At 41.1% G+C, this 21,572-nt stretch overlaps 2 protein-coding genes and 1 pseudogene across 4 annotated transcripts in view; 1 reads left to right on the forward strand and 2 right to left on the reverse strand.

The window, feature by feature from the left end:
• Positions 1-473: 473 nt before the first annotated feature.
• On the reverse strand, positions 474-14,089 carry IL36A (interleukin 36 alpha). 3 transcript variants are annotated; one of them, XM_055241649.2, is made up of 5 exons: positions 14,002-14,089; positions 2,912-3,025; positions 2,276-2,415; positions 964-1,177; positions 474-617 (listed from the first exon to the last, which is right to left on the reverse strand). In XM_055241649.2, the coding sequence occupies exons 1-4, from the start codon at positions 14,027-14,029 to the stop codon at positions 965-967; spliced, it is 495 nt and encodes a 164-aa protein (XP_055097624.1). In that variant the 5' UTR covers positions 14,030-14,089; the 3' UTR covers positions 474-617; position 964. The 3 variants fall into 3 exon arrangements, with proteins under 3 accessions (XP_055097624.1, XP_055097623.1, XP_063472702.1); XM_055241648.1 differs by having other exon boundaries at positions 474-633; XM_063616632.1 differs by lacking the exon at positions 14,002-14,089 and adding an exon at positions 3,118-3,545.
• The window catches only part of IL36G (interleukin 36 gamma), a 216,098-nt gene continuing 208,542 nt past the window's right edge, over positions 14,017-21,572 (reverse strand). Inside the window, exons 5-9 of the mRNA XM_063616631.1 lie at positions 21,017-21,209; positions 20,401-20,474; positions 19,771-19,875; positions 18,952-19,091; positions 14,017-14,231 (exon numbers count right to left, since the gene is read on the reverse strand). Of these exons, the coding sequence (XP_063472701.1) occupies positions 14,022-14,231; positions 18,952-19,091; positions 19,771-19,875; positions 20,401-20,455 (510 nt within the window). The 5' untranslated portion in view covers positions 20,456-20,474; positions 21,017-21,209 and the 3' untranslated portion in view covers positions 14,017-14,021. The remainder of the gene's footprint in view (positions 14,232-18,951; positions 19,092-19,770; positions 19,876-20,400; positions 20,475-21,016; positions 21,210-21,572) is intronic.
• On the forward strand, positions 17,660-18,435 carry LOC129462175 (uncharacterized; annotated as a pseudogene).

The raw sequence follows: 21,572 nt of genomic DNA on the forward strand, positions 1-21,572 counted from the left end.
CATATCCCACTCATGGTTTGTGAGTTCACAGGAAAAAAACCCACAGTAGACTCTCAGAAATCCTTGCCAGAAAAGGCAGGGAGGGTTTTTCAGCTAGCTGTGCACCTCCATTGTGCACTGAAATATGGAGTGAAATTTCTATTAGTGAAGCACTCTTTGTCCCACCCACCCCAGTAGTGAGGCCTGGAGAAACCCGAGTTTGGGAAGATACCACCATCCCCAACAATCTTACTGATTCCTCTTAGAAACAAGAACCTTCATGGGAGCCTGCTTTACAAACTATAAAACTCCTTAAAAATGCAAGGAATCAGTATTATAACCACAATATTCCACTAAAGCCATTTGATTCATAAAAGAGCCACTGAGATGACAAAATTTTTATTTCACAAATTTAATGCTTTTGAGGTCCAGTGATAACACTTTAGGTGAAAGCTTCATAAACCACAGCAGTTCTTCACCCAAACCAGCACCAGCATATATAACTTCACTGAGACATAAGCCAAGCCCAGGAGAAGCGCAGCTTTCTTTTTGGTCTCCTCTTTCTGATGGAACATTTATATCTCCTTCTCCTTGTCAGAATCCAAAAGGTCTTGATACTTCATCACAGAGGAATGTATCTGAAAATCCAGAGACCTGGACTTAAAATTCAAGAGTCGTCACCCTCATTTTTACTTGGAGCATTATTAGCAAGTATGTTAAGTAGAGCTTTCTTTATTATTTTTGTAATGGTGCCATATTTCAGCCACATGCTCATGGCAAGGCCCTCAATTTCCCTGGACTATTTTCCACATGGCCCCAGGAAGAGGGACCCAGTCCAGCACTTAGGTCACTGCATGAATACATTGGGAGGCAATAAGATACTCTTACGTGAAAAGTCCAGTAACAAATTCTCCCTGCCCATTCCAGGCTAAGATTATACTAAGATTTTCCCTGCATGGAGACCGTCCTCCAAACCCAACTGACCTTAAAACAGCATAGTTAACCCAAAGTCAGTAGTGTCGGCTTTCCCCAATTCTTGGGTAAGGATGAGAGGACAGCCTCCTTCAGAGCTGACAGCGATGAACCAGCCAGGGAAGGCCACAGACTCGAAGGTGGAGTTCCTGCCACTCTGGCTGTGGTAGAAGAGAAAGGACTTCACAGGCTCGGGTTGGTTGTACAAATCCATTATATCCTTTTCCTGAAGGGTGCAAAGGAGACACCAGCAAGAAACATAACTGTCTGAACGTTTCACATGCTTTACACCATGATATTCCATGTCCAAGGACAGCATTCCCTACTCATTGAAGCAGCTTGGAGACCTCTGTTTCATATTATGGGATTAAAAGTCATACAAATTAAATTCTTTTCTATGTGTTAAGATTGTGGCTGAAACTCAGGCTACAAATTTTAATGGTTCTTAATGTGAGGCTCTGAAAAATGTGTTGACATGAAAGTTTTTGAGAATATAAAGCATTGATTGAGCCATTATTTGTTGTTCAGAAACAGAAACTTAAAGAATATTTATGTAACAGTTACTGTAAATTTCAAATTAAAACATAGTTGTTTTCTGTCAGGTTTCTGCACCTTCAGCACTATTTACATTTTAGGCAAGATGATTCTTTGTTGTCAGTGTCTGTCCTGTATAATATAGAATGTATAGTAGCATCCCTGTCATCTACCCAATAAATGCAAGTATCACACCCCCATCCCAGGTTGTCACAACACATCTCCAGACATTGACAAATGTCCATGAAGCAAAATCACCCCTGGCTGAAAAATACTGTTTTATATCTTGTCATCAAGTTGAGTGTCTGCCTATGCTTGTTTACTGAAAAGGGTCAAGGCAGTTCCTGTAGTACACAGAGACCTGCTGTAATTATCTTTTTTTAATAATGGAAAATTGCAACTATTAAAGTGTTTGTTACAGAGAATTATGTTTGTTCATTTAAAGTTGCAATGTATTTTTTGCCAAAAAGATGTTTTAATAAGTTCATCTACTTTGTGACAATTAACTGCTAAAATGCCATTGCTGATTTTACTCTGTGTGTGTGTTCTATTGAAGTTAGACATCGTCCTTGCCAAATTATTAATATTTTTGTAAATTAAAATAATAAGTCATTTTAGTAGGTTTGTTTCAAAACATCTCTGCAATTTTTCGTAGTCTTTCATAACATATACCAACCCAAAGGAAACCAAAAATAAAAATGCATGAGCATAATAAGTACATTGTCTTTTAAAGGATCCTAAAATCTGAGTTTCCATCAAATAAATGACAGGATCTGTCTTCCACACTCACCTTCAGCTGCAGTGTGGGCTGGTCACTGACCTTAGCACACATCAGGCAGAGATTGAGCCCATTCAGTCCCAGGTAGATGGGGTTCCCTCTGTCTTTCTCGAGGGTCTCCACATGTCGGCATGAGGCTAAGGCAATAGTGGCTGGGAACATGATGTGAAAAGTGGTGTTCAGGTGCCATTTCCGGGGTGGTACCTCTGAGCCAGAGTTTTAAGGGAATCTGCTAACTGACACTCACAGTGCACTCATAGAGTTGTCACCCCACCACCCACCACCTAACCCAGACACCCATCCTATGTTTGGGAAACACTTTCCATTAGACAAGTCAGTCTTTCATGGATTCAAAAACTGGTCCTCCCATAGATTACCCTCTTTTGTCCTACTCTTACTCCTTGAAGTTTCTCAGAATATGTCTTCCACTGTTTTTCATAGGCTGACCCTTCAGTCTCCCTTCTCACTCTCTCTTCTCTGACTTCATGACCATAGTCCCAGAACAACCTTATGCTCACCCTCTATTCATTATTGTCTGTGAGATGCTCCTGTCTGTAGATATGCCCAGTCAACAAGCCCACTGTGGAATAATGTCTGAGCACCAAACACACAACAGCACTGGCCAAAGGACAGACTGCGGCTACGCACCTGGAGACATACGGTCCTTCCTCGGGACTGCTATGAGGGTCTGGTCCTGAAGAACCCACACCCGATGATTGATATCCTGAATGCTCCCCCGCTGAGGCGTGTCAATTTTCAATGCTGTTGAGAAAGTCAAAATGTAAATTAGTAAGAATGAGAGCACAGAATATCACCCCCTTGTCAATTTTTTGCCCTTCCATGAGGATCTTTACCTTTTTCCATTGTGGTGGTGTTGTTTCAGAACTGCCAAGGATAGGGGTCCTTTTATGTGCAGACGAACCCCAAGAGAGGACCTGAGTCAGTCCCAAGCCACAGTGTAACCCTGGGTCAGAAGAAAGACTGGCGGCCAGCTCAGCAGTGACCCCAGTCAGAACCCATACTCCCAGAACTCACCCAGCACCCTTACTTTCTTGGATGCAGTCTACTTCCAGAAGAAGCAGCTGCACCTATGAATCCTGCTCAAGCCTAGACCCAGGAACTCTAATATGACAAAGAGTGCCAAGGCCAAAGGCCCAGAAGCAAAAAAAAAAAAATCAGAGGTCACCAGACTTTCCAGCATAGGCCACACTGATAATCTGTTACGAAGGACCCTGTATCCCTACCATTATGAACTATGGCTTCTACTGCACTTGGGTTTTCTGACAGGCTATAACAGGGCCCAGGCCTTTTATCCACATGGGCAAGGAAGGAAGTTCTGCCTCACTAGAGCTGGGACTGCCCAACACTCAGGATATTTTCTAGTTCCTGATGCCAGAGGATTTAGTGACTCTTTATATGAACTGCATGGTTAAGACTTATCCAAGCACCCTGAAAAATGAGGGCATGCTAAGCTTTTAAGAGCAGGAAATATAGTCACAGATACTGAGTTGAGAAACATTATGGGACTTCTTTAGGGCCAATGACTCATCTCTGATGCCACAAAATGAAACAACGGAATTATTCCTAAGAGTGGGAGCCCCCAGTAAGTGCAAGGTAGACTGAGGAGGGATGGGTCTCTTAAGACCTCTGTAGCTTCTAATTACTCCTGGTCCACAGACACGATATTCTTGGTCAATTTCAGACCAGAAGCACACTGACTCCAGTGACCCTCCTCCAGTTTCTCAGAGCCACTGTGCATGCTGCTTCTCCACGGGAGAAGGGAGTCTTACTGTAGCAAAGCCAGCTCCTGAGCACCCTAGCCACCTCAATGGATTCTAGATCACTATCTCTAGTATAGGTAGCATGATGGTTAATTTTAAGTGTTAATTTGATTGGCTTAAGGAATACTTAAAGAACTGGTAATGCATTAGTTTGGGGTATGTCTATGACGGTGTTTCCAAAGATTGGTGTGTAAGTCAGTGTACTAGTGGGGAACATCTACCCTAAACGTAGGTGGGATCCATCCAACTGGCCGGGGGCATGGATGGCATGAAAAAGGCAGAGAAAAGGTGATTTTCTGTCTCTCCTGGAGCTGGGACATTCTCTCCTGCCCTTGGATATTATAACTCCAGACTTTGGACTCCAGGACTTAATATCAGCATCTCCCTGGGTTCTCAGGCTTTCTATCCCAAAGTGAGAATTACACCATTGGCTTCCTAGTTCTGAGGCTTTAGGACTTGAACTGAGCATGTTACCTGCATCCCAGAGTCTCCAGCTTGCAGATGGTCTGTCATGGGATTTCTCAGCCTCCAAAATTGCATGAGCTTATTCCCCTAATAAACCCCCTTTCATACAAGGGGTAATCAAAAAGTTCATGGAAAATGCATATTATGAAAAAAATATTGCACGGATTTTGAATTATTTTGCACCAAAATAAACTCCTACTAACTTGTTATAAGATGTTTGAAAAGGATCTAGTTTGAGGCACTAAGAAAGGTAAGACATCGGTTTGTAAAGAGCCCCTATCAGAGCAACATGAATTCTTCTAAAATTGAAGCAAGAACAAAAATCAAATTTATGGTGAAACTTGGGTGGAAGAATGGTGAAATCATTGGTGGCTTATAAAAAGTTTGTGGGGACAATGCCCCAAAGAAATCAGCAGTTTACAATGCATAACTCATTTTAAGAAGTGAGACAATATTGAAAATAGCACCTGAAGCAGCAGACCATCCACATCACTTTGCAAGGAAAAAACTAATCTTTTTGTGCCCTAATTGAAGAGGACTGAACATTAACAGCAGAAACGATAGCCAATATCATAGACATCTCAATTGGATCAGCCTACACAATTATGACTAAAAAAATTAAAGTTGAAGCACAATGGCTCATGCCTGTAATCCCAGAACTTTGGGAGGCTGAGGCAGGCAGATCACCTGAGGTCAGGAGTTCAAGACCAGCCTGGCCAACATGGTGAAACCCTGTCTCTACACAGGCTTGTCAGTTGACCCTGCAGAACCCACTTATACAAAAAGTCAGCCCTCTTTATCCACAGGCTCAGCATCCCTCAATGTTGGTTGGTTGAACCTGCAGATACAAAGTGCCAACTCTGTATATATGTGTGTGTTTGTGTGCATAAACACACATCCTACTGATTCTATCTCTCTGGAGGCTCCTGACTAATACAGCAGGGAAGGAAGCCTGGCTGCCAGATGCCCCAGTGCTCTGAGCTCGCAGTACCTGACATTAGGTCTTCAACAAAAGGAAGCTGAGGTAATACTGTTGATGCTCTGCTCCATACCTTCAAAAACCTGAGTTCACAACTGCTGTTGGAGATCCTAGCATCTGTCAGCTTCACACCTCTAGGGCTTCCATCTCAGGGGCAACTTCAGTAAGTGGTGAAAGAAACTGGTAGACAAATGTTCAGCATCCCCATCCTCTGATACGATAACACTAAGGTTTCTCAGAGTTGTCCCATAATAGTAACAAGATCACTAGCATTTTCTCTATTGGATTTCCTGGAATAATCCCCTGAATGAGCTCCCTGCATCCAGGATCTGCCTTGGTGAGAACCCAAACTAACACAGTAGTTTGGTGTTCGAAAGCAAAATACTTGTATTCAAAAGATGTGCATTCAAAATTTGGTTTTGCAACTTTTGGAATTGTGTCTTTGGAGAAATTCTATCACATCCCTGATCCTCAGATGACTAATATGAAATGAATTACACCTTGCTGGGCTGTTATGTGGGTTAAAGAAGAGCATGAAAAGCTCTCCATAAGTGACAGCTTCCTGGAGCAACTGACCTAATGAGTCCCCTATGTCTGTCACCAAGCCCCAGATTGACCTGTTTAGCTCAGTCAGCATTTTTGCTGTGACTACCAATAGATCATCTCAGATCTTGGTTTTTTTGCAACTTCATCAATGACCTATCTGGCCAGCAGGAGAATTTCCTCCTGTTTACACCCTGTCTCCTTCCCAGGTATTCTTACTGCATGGTATGATATAAAAGGCCATTAAAATTTTGTCCCAGGTAGCCCCACAGTCACCTCCTCAAGAGTGTGAAATCATGTATAGCCCAAATTTAAATGTGTAGCAGGTATTCCTGAGTCAAAATTAGACTTTGGAATCACACTGAGTTTATAAAGAGGAGCTTCCTCAGGTCTCCATTAGCATAAGATGATTTCCATACCAAAGAAGAAAGTTCAGAGCCTATGACATCAGCTCCACTCTCTCTACACAGAACTGAACCCACATGAATATCTTGGGGGAAAAGGCCCAAGGTCCTTCCACAGGTATGAAGATGCAAACAGACAAAACATTTGTTTGGATGCCGCACAAATTAATGCAAACTCATTTGTGACAACAGCTAAGATGTAGGTCCTTTAAAATTCTTATTTCATCCCATAGATACTTGGAGCTCTATATGGCCTGGGTACTTGGGCCACAGTGCCATCAGTGGAGGTGGTGAGGGCTGTGGTGATACCAGATTGTTCAAGAGCTGTACTTATTTCTCTCTAGCATGGAGAAAACATCCTTTATAGCCAAAAGGGTGAATGCTCCTGAGAAAGGACACTGAGCCAAATATGACGAAGGAAACTTCTCGCTCTGCAAGAAAAGAATTCCACAGGAGTAAAGCCTAGAGTTGTAGCCTTCTCTCTCTCTTCAGCTATGCAGAACTAGACCTGTCTTGGGATTTCATTCCTTTGTCCATCCCTATCTATCCTTCATTACTCACTTCAAGGTTTAATATAGTCACCTCTACCCTGCAAATCTTTCCCAAACCCTATAGCACAATTTCCACCATTTATTTTGGCTACTATTATTCATGTATTGCCAAATCATTAGATAAAATTTTCCTTGTTGTGTACATCTTTAATACTTAAGGTGTACTTTATGGATGATACATTGGCATTATTTTGAAGCTTGCCAGAAATGCAGAATCTCAGGTCCTACTCCAGACCTACAGAACCAGGATCTAAAATAAAGAAACAGTAAAACCACTATACGCTCTCTGCTGATACAGTACACCTTATGCTCAGTACTGTAGTCACACCAGCACAAAAATAAAGAAGTCAGTGCACAGGGTTGGGGCTGGGGAGGTGGCAAGCTCATGAAATCTAGATTGCCTTTCTCCAACCTCTAAGAACAATGGAGAGGACTGTCTTGGCACTGAACAAAGGAGAAGAGTGAAAGAAAAAGAAAAGAAGCATTTCCGGAGGGCTGTGGCCAGGGACAGACTCTCACAGAGATTTTCACACTGAATACTCATAGCTTCATTGAGCTAAAAACACTCAAACTGTATTCAATTTCATGTAGGCTACACTCATTCCACAAGAAGCAAAAAGAAAGTCTCTCTGGAGGAGGGAAGAGTCACTCAGATACATCTTCAAAGGCACAAGCCAAACATAGTTGAAGATTACCAGGCATATGAGTAAACAAGGTCACAAGAACAAGAACAAGAAAAAAGAAACAAAGCAGACAAAACAAGATAGCAGAAACATAGCTACACAAACTTCACATTTTGTAATTTTTTACACACAGCTTAAAGCAACCATCCTAACCATGTTTAAGAAACAAATGAAAAACATGAAAATATTTTTCTAGAACAGAAAACTATGGAAAGTGACAGATTTGAAGGAGTCAAACAGAACCTCTATGACTGTATGATAACTAAATTAAATTAAATAAGCCAATAGCTATATTTAGCAGTAGGCATCACACAGCAGAAAAGAGAATTAGCAAATTTGAAGACAAATGAGAAGAAATCCAGATTGGAGCACAGGCACAGGAAAGCCGGAAAATACAGAAGAAGGTGGAAAAAATGTGGAGAATAAAGTGAGAAGATGCAAGATATTGATTGGAGTCCTAGGAGGAAAGATAAAATAAGGCAGAGTAATTATTTGAAGAAAGAATGGCTGGGAATATTCTCAAATAATAAAGACACTGATTCAGTTTCAAAAAACACAATAAATCTCAAATAACAAATTTTTTAAAGATTCACTTCTAAACACATCAGATTGAAATTTTATAAAACCAAAGGCAAAAATTAAGTGTAAAAGTAGCAGATAATAAGAATTCATTACCTTCGAGGGGCGCAAAAGACTGACAACTGACTTCTCAATTACAACAATAAAAGCCAAAAGACAATAGAATGGTATCTCAAAATGCAGAAAGGAAACATTCCAATGGAATTTCATACTCTGCAAAATTTCTTAAGTTTTTCAGATTAAGGGAAAATCAAGAATGTTCTGAGACAGAAACTTGCGGTGGCAGGTTAAGTATGTCAGGCCCCTCTCTCTTGGAAGGAAAGCAGTTTGTCCTCACAGGGATGAATACATAGTCTGGGTGTGGGTTTGCTCTCTTACATTCAGAACCTCAGCTGTAACCACTGTCTAGGGGCCTATGGAATCCCATACAATACAACATCCAACCAGGGAGTCCAAAACAACATAGCATCTAACCAAAACCCTAGCCCTATAGTGAAGGAAGAGCTGAAACAGGTCCATGATCATCAAGTTCACTTAATGGTATACTAGTACATTTTTAATAACTGGCTCTACAGAAAAAAACAAAAGCCCTCACACATAAAACCTACCACTATTGAAATATGAAGAAATAAAAAGACTGAACAGATCAATAGGAAAGGAGATTGAATTAGTAGTTTAAAAGTCTCCCATCAAAGAAAACCCGAGGGACTGATGGCTTCATTCCTTAATTCTATTAATTCTATCAAGCATTTAGTGAAGAACTAACACCAAGCCTTTTCACACTATTTCACAAAGATGAAGAGAATGGAATTCTTTCAAACCCATTCCATAAGGCCAGCATAATCCTGATGCCAAAACCAGACCAGAACACCACCAAAAAAGAAAACTACAGACCAATATCCCTAATGAACATAGATGCAAAATTCCGTAACAAACTACTAGCAAACCAAACTCAAATAGCACATTAAAAAGATTATTCACCATAGCCAATCATCCCAGGTATGCAAGGATGGTTCAATACACACAAATCAATAAATATAATATACCATGTTAACAAAATGAAAGAAAAAATATATAATCATTTCAAAAGATGCAGAAAAAAAATTTGACAAAATTCAACATCTCTTCATGATAAAAACTCTCAGTGGATTAGATATAGAAGGAATGTATCTGAACATAAGAAAGGCCATATACAACAAACCCACAGCTAACATCATACTGAATGGGGAAAAGTCTGAAGCTTTTATTCTAAGATTTGGAAGAAAAAAAGAATGCCCACTTTCACCACTTCTATTCAACATAGTACTGGAAGTCCTAGCCAGAGCCAGACAAAAGAAAGAGATAAAGGGCATTCAAATTGGAAAGGAGAAAGTTAAATTGTCCATGCTTGCTTTTGACATGCTCTTATACATTAAAAGTCTTAAACATCGAAAAAAAGCTGTTAGATATAATAAACTAATTCACTAAAGTTGCAGGTTACAAAATCAACATTCAAAAAAACAGTAGCATTTTTTTTTTAACTTTAAGTTCTGGGATGCATTTGCAGATTTGTTACATACATGTGCCATGGTGGTTTGCCACACCTATCAACCCATCATCTAGGTTTTAAGCCCCACATGAGGTATTTGTCCTAATGCTCTCCCTCCCTTTACCCCCCATCCCCTGACAGGCCCCATTGTGTGATGTTCCCCTCCCTATCTCTATGTGTTCTCATTGTTCAACTCCCACTTATGAGTGAGAACATGTGGTGTTTGCTTTTTCTGTTCCTGTGTTAGTTTGCTGAGAATAATGGTTTCCAGCTTCATCCATGTCCCTGCAAAGGACATGAACTCATTCTTTTTATGGCTGCATAGTATTCCATGGTGTATATGTGCCACATTTTCTTTATCCAGTCTAATATTGATGGACATTTCAGTTGGTCCAAAGTCTTTGCTAAAAAACAGTAGCATTTTTATACACTAATAGCAAACATTACTCTAAGCAAATTATTAAGCAAGTAACACTTTTTAAAGCAAATGATAAAGTAATTCTACAACATGAGATCTAATGGTGAAGACCTACTGCCAAGGCACTGTGGACACTGATGAATTAGTCATGGCTCCCACCACTGTGAACATGATACTAACAACAAGCATTGTGTTAAATAAATATATGCCTCTATTATATATTTATTATATTTTAACCATGAGTCTTAATGGTTTGATGAAATGACATCAAGAAAAAATGAAATATGAGAGACTTTAGCATCATCATAACTAATGCAGCTAAACAGAGTTAATAAAGGTGTGGGCATTATTACATACTTAATTTAAAAAACAATCTCTAAACATAGTGGGTAAAATTATGATATACACTATAATACAACATCAAAGTCTGAGGAAGATTTACCTAATTAAAGTAGATATTGTTTTGTCCCCAAAAAAGAAGGGAAACATGATTTAAAACAAATAAAGCTTTTTATTAGTCTCTTTTAATTTTTAATTCATGAAATAGAAAATTAATTTGTTTTGTGACTGAATTTTAAATGATTTTTGTCAAGACTATAAAAATTGCTTTACACTAAAAAATACTACATCTTCTATGGGGTTGAGTGCCTTTGTGACAATTTGTAAAATATTAAAACACAGACACACACACACACCTTAGAGTATTAAAAGTCATTATAGTAAATGCTGTAATTGTCATTATTATTATCAAAAAATAAATAAATGATGTCAGAAAAATTGGATATCCACACGCAGAAAAATAAAATTAGACTTTTATCTCTCACCATATACAAAACTTAAGATGGATTAAATACTTAAATGTAAGACTTGAAACTGTGAAACTACTAGAAGAAAACATATGAGAAACATTGTCTGAGCAAGGATTTTTTGGATAAGACCTCAAAATGAAAGGCAAAAAACAAAATCAGAAATAAACAAATGTGATTATATCAAACAAGAGAGCTTCTGTACAGAAAAGGAAACAATCAACAGAGTGAAGAGACAACTTACAGAATGGGAGAAAATATTTGCAAACTATACATCTGACAAGGGGTAAATATCAAAAATACATAGCGAACTTAAACAACTCAGCTGCAAAAAATAATAATAATAATAATAAATAAATAACCTGTTTGAAAAACAGGCAAAATACCTGAATAGACATTTCACAAAAAAAAGACACACAAATGACAAATAGGAATATGAAAAAATGCTCAATATTCCTAATCAGAGAAATGCAAGTCAAAATCACAATGGCATATCACTTCCCCCTAGTTAGAATGGCCATCATCAAAAAGACAAAAGATAAGTGCTGTCAAGGATGTGGAGAAAAAAGAGCTCTTATACACCCTTGGGGGGCATTTAAATTAGTGCAGCCACTCTGAAAAACATTATAGAAGCCCAGAAAATTAAAAATAGAACTGCCATATGATCCAGCAATCACACTATGCAAAGGAATTCAAATCTTTATGTCAAAGAGATATCTGCACTCCCATGTTTATTGTAGCACCATTCACAATAGCCAAGGTATTGAGTCAACCTAAGTGTCCATCAACAGATGAGTAGGTAAAGAAAATGTGGTACATACACATAATGGAATACTATTTAGCCATAAAAAGGGATTGAAATCCCACCAGTTGTGACGACATGGATGACATGGAGAACATTATGCTAAATGAAACAAGCCAGGCACAGAAAGACAAATACCACATGATCTCCCTCATATGTGAAATTTAAAATAAGTTGATCTCATAGAGGTAGAGAGTAGAATGGTAGTTACCAGAGGCTAGTGTAGTTAGGCAGGAGGAGGGATGGGGGGATGTTAGCCAAGGGCTACATAATTACAGTTATGTAAGAGCAATAAATTTCAAGAGACCTATTTTACAGCAAGGAGACTATAGTAAATGATGATATATTCTTTCAAAAAATGTAGAGAGTGGATGTTATATGCTCTCACCACAAAAAATTATAACCATATGAGGCAGTACATTTGTTAATTAGCTAGATTTAACCATTCCACAAATGTACATGTACTTCAAAAATCATGTGGTACCCAATAAAAGCATACACTGTTATCTGTCAATTGAAAAAGATACGTAAAAATTGAGCTTTAAAAATTATTTTTAAATTTTTAATTAAAAATAACCCCCCAAAAAGAAAAAGTTAAAGAATAAAGAGATATCACATTAAATCCATGCTTGCCGATTGCTTATTGTAATTGTTAGTAGTGGATGCAGTCTGATTGCCCAAAAGTAGAAAAAAAATAAGTTGCTATGCTATTTTGAAGAATGTACTTAAGCAAACAGAATGTTCTGCATTTTCAGTGTTAGAGTAAAAATAAAGAAATCTATTATATGCAGAATCAGATTTGAGGTATATATTTCTACAATTATACACACAGTGACTGTGTTAGGTCGTTCTTACATGGCTGTAAAGAAAAACCCAAGACTGGGTAATTTATTAAGAAAAGAGGTTTAATTAGCTCCCAGTTCTGTTCTGTGGGCTTTACAGGAAGCTTGGTATTGGTATCTGCTTGGCGTCTAGGGAAGCCTCAGGAAGCTTCCAATCATGGCAGAGGGTGAAGGGGGAGCAGGCACATCACATGGCAAAGGCAGGAGCAACAGAGAGAGTGAGGGTGGAGGTGCCACACACTTTTAAACAACCAGATCTTGTGAGAACCCACTCACTATGCTGAGGACAGCATCAAGCCATAAGTGATCCACCCCCATGACCCAAACACCTCCCACCGGGCTCCACCTCCAACACTGGGGATTACATTTCAACATGAGATTTGGAGGAGGACAAACATGCAAACTATATCAGTCAGTTATTTAATTTCGTCAGAATATATCTTCTAAAGGTGGCTGTTGGGAAAGCATGGCTTTCTCTTCCACGAAGAAAAAAAAGACATCTTTACTGAAGTTTTTGAAAAAAGTATGTGAATGGTGAGATGGTCTAAAAGGAAAAGACTAGAGGAAGCAGGGAAAAACCAAGGCTATTCGACCATAAAGAAAGGAGCCAAATAGCAGAGCCCTGTTACATATCAAATTTCTCACCCCCAACCCCATCACTATCCACCAAGGAAGGCCCTTTTGTCCCCAGCTTAGCCCCAGTCCCAGGTTTACCAACTGCAATGGCTTTATTCAACTACTCTTGCTAATTTCAGTTTACTCTTTCTTTATTTTATATCAGTTTTAGCTTTATTATTATATAAATAAACAAAGTTTATTTAACTTTAAGATCACACATTACAATCAGGACAAAAATGATTTAACTTAACACAAGAATTATTTTTGTTTACAAGGCCTTAATGCTAAGAAGGTTCTATTACACACAATGAGGTATATTGGCAACATATAAAGACTATGGGTGATATCATCCCAAAAGGGAATAAAGCAAAACAGAAACAGAGATCAGCTCCATGTTAGTCACGCCATCGTGGGTAAGACGCATGAGCTCTGAAGCATCTTCATACCCACCCCTAGAAGAAAGCTCAGTGTTTGGTCTTTGAGTCTTAAAGTCACTCGTGCAGATGCCTTGTGGCCTACACAATACCAGCTTGAGAGGAGAGCCTTATACCACCCAGCTCTCCTGCTTCTGAGCCCACATTCTGTACTTCAGTTGCTATGAAGTAATTGCTTCTTCTTCATTATAAAATGAGATGATGACAGCAGCCTTGCTCCTATCTCAGCACCAGCGTGAAAATGACACGAAGAAAATGTAGACAAAAACACATTGGGAACCAGAGACTTCAAGATAAAGACCAACCTGCCACCTCTAGGCTGAGTTCAGTCATTTATATTTAATTCAAAGGCAGTGTTGTATGACTTCCCAAGTTCTGAAGTCAGGATGATGGGCTGGTCTCTCTTAGAGGAGGCAATGAACCAGTCCGGGAAGGCCACAGACTCAAGGGTGGAGGTCCTACCAGTCTTGACACGGTAGAAAAGGAAGGGTTTCACAGGCTCAGGTTGGCCATACAGATCCATGATCTTCTGCTCCTGAAATGTCAGAACAAGTACCCATGAGGAGAAACAGAAGCTGTTTGAGATATTCAAGGTTATTCATAATAATTCACTATATGTTCCAAAGTTCCAGAAAACCTTATCCATCTATTAGAGCAGGCCTAGAGAAACACACATTTTGAAGGAGCAGCAGAGTAAACATACATGAAATTTTACCTTCCAAGCCCCCACCCTCAAATCCAGAGACGGTGTAGGAAGTTTACAAGGGAGAGTTTAATGAACAAGCAGCCACACTTCAACAACAAGTTAGAACTCTTCTCACACAAGAGGCTGAGGGGACCCTTAGGAAAAGGAAGAAATTGTAAATTACCTCCCTTACCAATGCCACAACAGTGAGAGTCACTACCCTGCAAGAACCACTGGCGTGACAAAGGACAGCCAGGTTAGGGTATGAATTTCTGACTAATTGCCACATATATGAGAAAGATAAATACCAATGAAAAAGACACAAGAAGGTCTAACAAATCAAAGGATTTGTATCAAAGGAAGAAGGTAAATGGAGCAATCAGAAAATGCTTTCTATATTGTATATGGAACTATATTCTGTATGTCTATATATTTGTATGTATGTGCATTGTATATTAGGTAAAATAAGTATTTCTAAGTAAATTGCAAGTGTTCAAGATCTCAAGAGAGACACAGAAATGATCTGTAATTCAGCCACATTCCACTGTGAGTGGGAAGTTTTTCTCCCACAGGATTCCTTTACTCAATTAATGGCTTCCAGTTAATCTGATTCTTTGGGTGGCCAGAAACCTAGGAGTCATTCTTGACATTTCTTTTTTTTTTTTTTTTTTTTTTTTTTGATCCCCTAACATCTAACCCAGGAGCAAGGCCTGTGGACTCTATTTCCAAAATACCAAAATATTTCCTGAATCGAGTCACTTCTTGTACTCCACACACAGTGTCAACCCCAATCCAGGCCATCACCCTCTCAGCTGAACAATTAGGGTGAACTTCTAAACGTTCTCCTTGAACCTACTCTATTCTCTAATAATCATGCTCCACAAGGCAGGTAAGCAAACTTTAAACTGAAGTAAATAAATAAGATTATGATACCCTTTTGCATGATTTTTTATTATTATTACACTGAAACTTCTCAGCAAAGCCCACAGGGTCTACGCCACCCAGCTCCTGCCTACCTGCTGCCCCGCCCTCTTACCACTCTCCTGCATGCTCATTCTGCCCCCACCACACCTGTCTTCTTCTTTGTCTTCCAAGACGCCAAGCTGTTCCCACCCAGGGTCCTGGCACTCACTATCGCTGCACCTCACACCAGCCCCACATCTTCCCATGGCCAGCTCCTCCTCATCATCTCGGTCTCCTCCTTGGGGAGAGCTTCACTGAACATTCCATCCCAGCAGAAATCGGTTTGGAATCCCCCCTCCCACCCATTGTGATCACATTCCTGAGTCATTTTCTTCATTAGTACCAACTCTTATCTAAACTTAGCATATTTATTTATCAATCCCAGAATGATAGACTTGTTCATCACTGTATTCCTCAACAAAGAGGAAAGCCCCCAGCATTCTACTCAATAGAGATTTGCTGTTTAATAAATGGAAGAATGCTTCCTCCTTTGAAACTCCCATACCTCCTCCATCATTATCTTCAACTTCCTACCCACTGAGAAAATTGAAGTAATTAGAAGACAACTTGTACAAACCACACCATAACATGGGCTCCCAGCACATGGCACCCATATCTGCACCTCCCTGCTTGAGGAGGACTGGGTGAAACGTCCTATCTGCACTTGCAACTTAAGGACATCCCTCTAGCCATTCTCCATGCTCTCTTGTGCTCCATCAATTTTGCTTGCTCTTCTTAGTCATTCCCATCAGCATATTTGCTGTCATTTATACCATCTTAAACAAAATAACTACTTTGCTTACCCACCACCGCCGCCAGTTCCACTTTGCAGAAAACTTCTTGCAATCGCTGTCCATATCTGCTGTCTCTGATTCCTTTCTTTTAATTCCTCCCTTTAAACTTACTCCATCCAGGCTTTTGCCCCCACTACAGCACCAACACTGCTCCTGCCAAGGTCCCCAATGACCCACACATTGCCAAACGCAATGGTCAATTCTCAGTCCCCATCTGAGAACAAACGCACAACATAAGGGTGACTTAGCTGACAGGACAAAGTAGAAAATGTCATTCTCAGTCCTGACTTTATTGATCACACTCACAATCCTGTTTCCTCCACTTAAAATACTACCAGAATCTGACTCACTTCTCCTCACCTCTGCTGCTATCTCCTGGCCCATCAAATCACACCTAGATCACCTCAAAGTCTCCTGAAGGACTTTCACCTTTGCCGGCCACAGTCTAAGATCAACAAGCATCCAGAGAGATCCTTTTTAGACCTAAGCCCTTTCACACCATTCCTCTGTTCAAAACTTTCTAATATTTCCCATTTCACTCAGATTGCAAGGCTGAGTCCTTGCAAAGGACAAGCCTTTCATGTCTGCCTTTATCTCTCTGGGCTCATTCCTCAGTTCACTCCTGCACACCAGTCTTCACTGGTCCTGCGACGTGCCCTCACTAGACACCTGCTAACTAACTTCCCTAGCTCTTTCTACTCCCTACTAACATCTCACCTAGGCAATGATGCCTATTGCACTATTCACCACTGCAGCCTGACCCCGCCTGTGTTCCTGGTACTGCTGGTCTATCTATCCTGCTGTAACCATTTTTATTTTTCTAGAAGAGGTAAAGACCTCTAACATAGCACAAATTTACCTACTATTACATTTATTGTTTGCCATTTCTCTCCTTTCACTAGAATCCAAGCCCCACATGGTCAGGGTTCTTTGCCATTCTGTGCAGAGCTGTATCTCAAGCATCTACGCAGTGCTGGAGGCCAGGAAGTGCCCATACGTGTGCTTAATTGAATTGGATTGTGTTGAATCAAACTGAATTAAACTGAAGTTTGTGGAACAAGGACAAACAGTCATTAAAAAATAAAAGAAGAACAAACCAGAGAGCTTGGAAATTAAAACAGTAAAGATTGAAATTTCAGGAAATGCTACAAAAGGATTATTTCCAGAAGGGACAACACTGAAAATGTAACCATGAGCTGGCAGAGCAAAGCAAGAAATTCTTCCAGATGCAACACCAAAATTTTAAAAAGCAATGAAGGGATAGAAAATATAAAAAATTAGATGAGATATTGTGAGATATTGAAGTGAGGTCTATAACTTTCCATGATGGATGAATAGGAATTTCAAAAGGAAAATAAGGATGAGAATATACTTGAAGAAATGAAGGCCAAGAATATATCAAAGGTTAAGAAAGATGGAACAGTGTGAAGAAGAGGCAAGAACAGCCCCCAGACTGACCAAAACCCGCACACTGCTGTATCCCGCACCCAGTGCCTACATCCCGCCGGGGTCGCCGCCACCATGCCCAAGAGAAAGGCTGAAGGGGATGCTAAAGGAGATAAGCCAAGGTGAAGGATAAACCACAGAGAAGACCCGCAAAGTTGTCTGCTAAACCTGCTACTCCAAATCCAGAGGCCAAGCCTAAAAATGCCCCTGCAAAGAAGGGAGAGAAGGTACCCAAAGGGAAAAAGGGAAAAGCTGATGCTGGCAAGGAGGGGAATAACCCTGCAGAAAATGGAGATGCCAAAACAGGGAAGGCACAGAAAGCTGAAGGTGCTGCAGATGCCAAGTGTAGTGTGTGCATTTTTGATAACTGTGTACTTCTGGTAACTGTAGAGTTTGAAATACTATTTTTTATCAAGTTTTATAAAAATGCAGAATTTTGTTTTACTTTTCTTTTTAAAAGCTATGTTCTTAGCACACAGAACACTTCATTGTTGTTTTGGGGGAAGGGGCATATGTCACTAATAGAATGTCTCCGAAGCTGGATCGATGTGGGGAAAACACCTTTCCCTTCTAGTTTTGAGAGAGTTCCTCTTGGCTCCCAGGAGGAGGGATTCTCTGACTTTGACACACATGGCCACCTTGGCACAAAAGCCTTGTGGTATGGAAAACAAATTCATTTTTATGTCCTCTTCTCCCTTTCCATCTTTCAGCATAGAGTTAACTCCTTTAAGCCCAGACATCTGTCGGGACCTGACCCTCAATCATTGGTTACCAGTATGTCAGGCACTCTGGACTTTCCAGTGATGCCACTGAGATGGCACCTGTCAAAAGAGCAGTGGTTCTGTTTCTAGATTGTGGATCTTCAGATAAATTCTACCATTTTCATTTCACTTCCTGAAAGTCAGGGTTGACTCGTGAAAAGTTGGTAAACAACATGCTAAATGTGAAACGTCAACCCTCACTCTAAACTTTCCCTGTTCAGAGCATCAGATGAAGACTTCATTGAATTTTATAGTGGCTTTCTGATTTTTGGTAGTCCATTGAAGAAGGGAGTTTGAAGTTTGCTGTATACTCTTAACGATTGTCTGCCCATATCCTGCCTGAGATACCATGACTGTTTATGGAAAGTATCTTTAATAAAGCTGGATACAGTTTGGCTTGGAAAAAAAAAAAAGCAAAACAAGGACCTTAACTACTGACAGCCAGGATAAAAAGAAAAGTGTATTGCATGCACATAACTTAAAAGAGGCTGGGAATAAATAAGCTTAGGAAGATGAGACTATTTCTTTTTTTAATTCTAAAATTAGGTATTCAACCAAACACTTCTAAAAGGAAAGGCTTTTAAAATATTTTTCTTAGTTACTCACTTTTAGCTGCAATGTGGGCTGTCCTCCAACCTTCTCACAATACAAACACATTTCTGGATTCTGGATTCCCAAATAAATGGGATCCCCTCTGCCTTGCTCAAGAGCCTCTGGATACTTGCATGTGATAACAGTGACAGTGACTGTAAAGATAAGAGGAGAGATGGTATCAGTTTCCTTCTGAAGTCAGAAAAGATTATTTGATTTAACAAGGCAGTATCCTCAAGTGGATCTGGAAAAGAGCTGAAGAGTGTAATTCCAACTAGACCCACCAAATGGCCAACCCCCATATTCATTCATTCATTCATTCATACCACGTGCCAATCACTGCCCTAGTAAATGAGCAAACACAGAGAGCTAAGCAGACAGCAGAGTATGCTCTTGAGATTCTCATGCCTCTGCTTGAGCACGTGGAGATGGGGAGCTCCTACACCAAGCAGCCCCTCTGATTCTTGGAGAGCTCGGTCCTTTCTGCAAGTTTTTCCCAATGTGATGCTGAAACCTGCCTTTCTGTAGTATTCACCCATTTAGTCATTTTAGGACACCTTGAAGTCATGCAGAACAAGATACTCCTCTTCTATAAGGCAGGGCTTCAGATGACTGAAAGCAGCTTTCCTACTCCCTAGGAGGCTCCTCCACCATCTCTGGCTTCTTCATCTTAGTGAAACACAAAGTTCTCCCTGACTTCTCTTCCCAATTAGGTGTGAAATTCTCCCACTCCAGGTGGGCCCTATTGTAAAGTCACACTTTTACAAAAGGCTGGTGCCAGCTTCCCAGCCACAGCAGTGCAAACAGTGGGGAAGGCACAGGGTGACCACTCACCTGGGGTCACACTGTCACTTCGTGGAACTGCCACAAGGATCTGACCCTGAAGGGTCCACACTTGCTGATTCAAATCATTAATAGTCCCAGTAATAGGTTTATACACTGATTTTGGGATAGAGAAAAAAATGAAGAAATATTATAATCAAGGCTGCTTTACTAGACCCAGGAGAAAAGTATCTAACCCAGGCCATTTTGTAAGGGAGGTATGGGTTTGCATCCCCAAGCTGGCAGCACTCACATCACCCATCAGCCCAGTCTTTCTTTCTAGTGAAGCTGTGAGCTCTGGTGAGGAAGGCAAGGGCTACCAAGGGAAGTCACTGGTTTAAGAGGGCAAACTATCAAGACAGAGGGCAATGAGCTGTCTCACAGAACCTGTGTGCCAAGGCCCAGCTTCCCTCTTTTGTGCCTATTCAGTACTTGGCCCGGTGCTGGGGACTGGAGCTGGAGCAGTGACTAAGCAATAGCTCCCACCCTCCAGAAGCCCAGGGCTCAGTGGTAGGTGGGCAGCACCAGGTGGGAAGGGCAGTGCACAGAGAGGAGCAGAGAAGGCTGGGGCTTCCACAGGAGATAGTGTGAGTGCAGAGGGCCTAAGCCTCCAGAGCCCCATCCCAACAGCACTTGATTCACTTGATTGATAGACGGCCCTTCCTCCACCGGCAGGGTCTCCTGGAGTGCCTCTCATAGTGTGGTTGTCTCAGCACCTGTGAAGGCAGACATAGAAGAGATGAACCACAGGAGATGTTTCCAAGACCTTCCAGGACACTAGCTCCTCAGGCCCTCATTCTAGACAGGGAGCTGGGAAACCTGGCCTGACACGAAGCTCTGGTCAGAAGTTCTGAGCCACATCTGGGACAAAACTTGAAGGAACCATCAGCAAACGGAGAGCAGGTAGAATTTTCCTCCACCTGGAGATCCAGATAGTATGATAGTGTCTCTCCTAGGAGTTCAAAGGCCAGGCATACAATTTGACCTTAAATAACCCACAGGCACCTGATGCCTTGCCTCCTCTTCTCTGAAGCCTCCACCCCTTCGTCGGCATTGTTTTCGCCTAGGAGCAGGGGAGGGTCCCATGCCAGGGCCACTCTGCCAGGGTCCCAGCAACTCCCCAGTGAGAAACAGTGCCACACAGGACAAAGCACAGAGCCAGCCTGATGTGGCCCTTCCCTTCATTAAGCCCCAAAGCACAGATGAGAGGAAAGGCTCCAGAGGGAGGGAGAAGAGGCTTTCCAGCTATTGACTATACCTGGCAAGAAAGGGCCTTTATCTACAGTCCAGGGGACTGAATCGTGACTCCAGCAACTTCCAAGGGCAGTGATGGGCTCTAACGGAGCCTGGATCATTTATCTGGATGAGCAGAGAGGGAGGCCCCAGCTTCCTGGGTGGGGCATGAGAAACATATGACATGAAAGAAAACCAGCTCCTCCTACCAGAAGATCCTGTGAGGCTCGGAGGAAGAAATCACAGAATAAGCACACGTATCACCCATCCGGTCTCCCTGAGAAATAAGTGTTGAGCCAACCTGCACAAAATCAACCACAAGGAAATGAGGTTGATGACAGATCCTAGGTTTCTCATAAAGGGGAAACTAAGGGAATTCCCCGGAGTTCAGCTCTCCTGTCATGTCATTCTGGAGCTAGAACTGGAAATGCCAGGCACTCTCATGTCAGGGACTCCATCTCCTGGGACTGGGAGCCTTGCCCTCTGCAGTCAGACTAAAGGCAACCTGTAAGAGTAAAATTAGCCACACATCTCGGCAAGGTCCCTATGGCATTTCTCAACAACCCCACCTAAGGCCACAC

Source organism: Symphalangus syndactylus, chromosome 14 (genome assembly GCF_028878055.3).
Source record: "Symphalangus syndactylus isolate Jambi chromosome 14, NHGRI_mSymSyn1-v2.1_pri, whole genome shotgun sequence".
In the NCBI taxonomy this organism is placed as follows: domain Eukaryota; kingdom Metazoa; phylum Chordata; class Mammalia; order Primates; family Hylobatidae; genus Symphalangus; species Symphalangus syndactylus.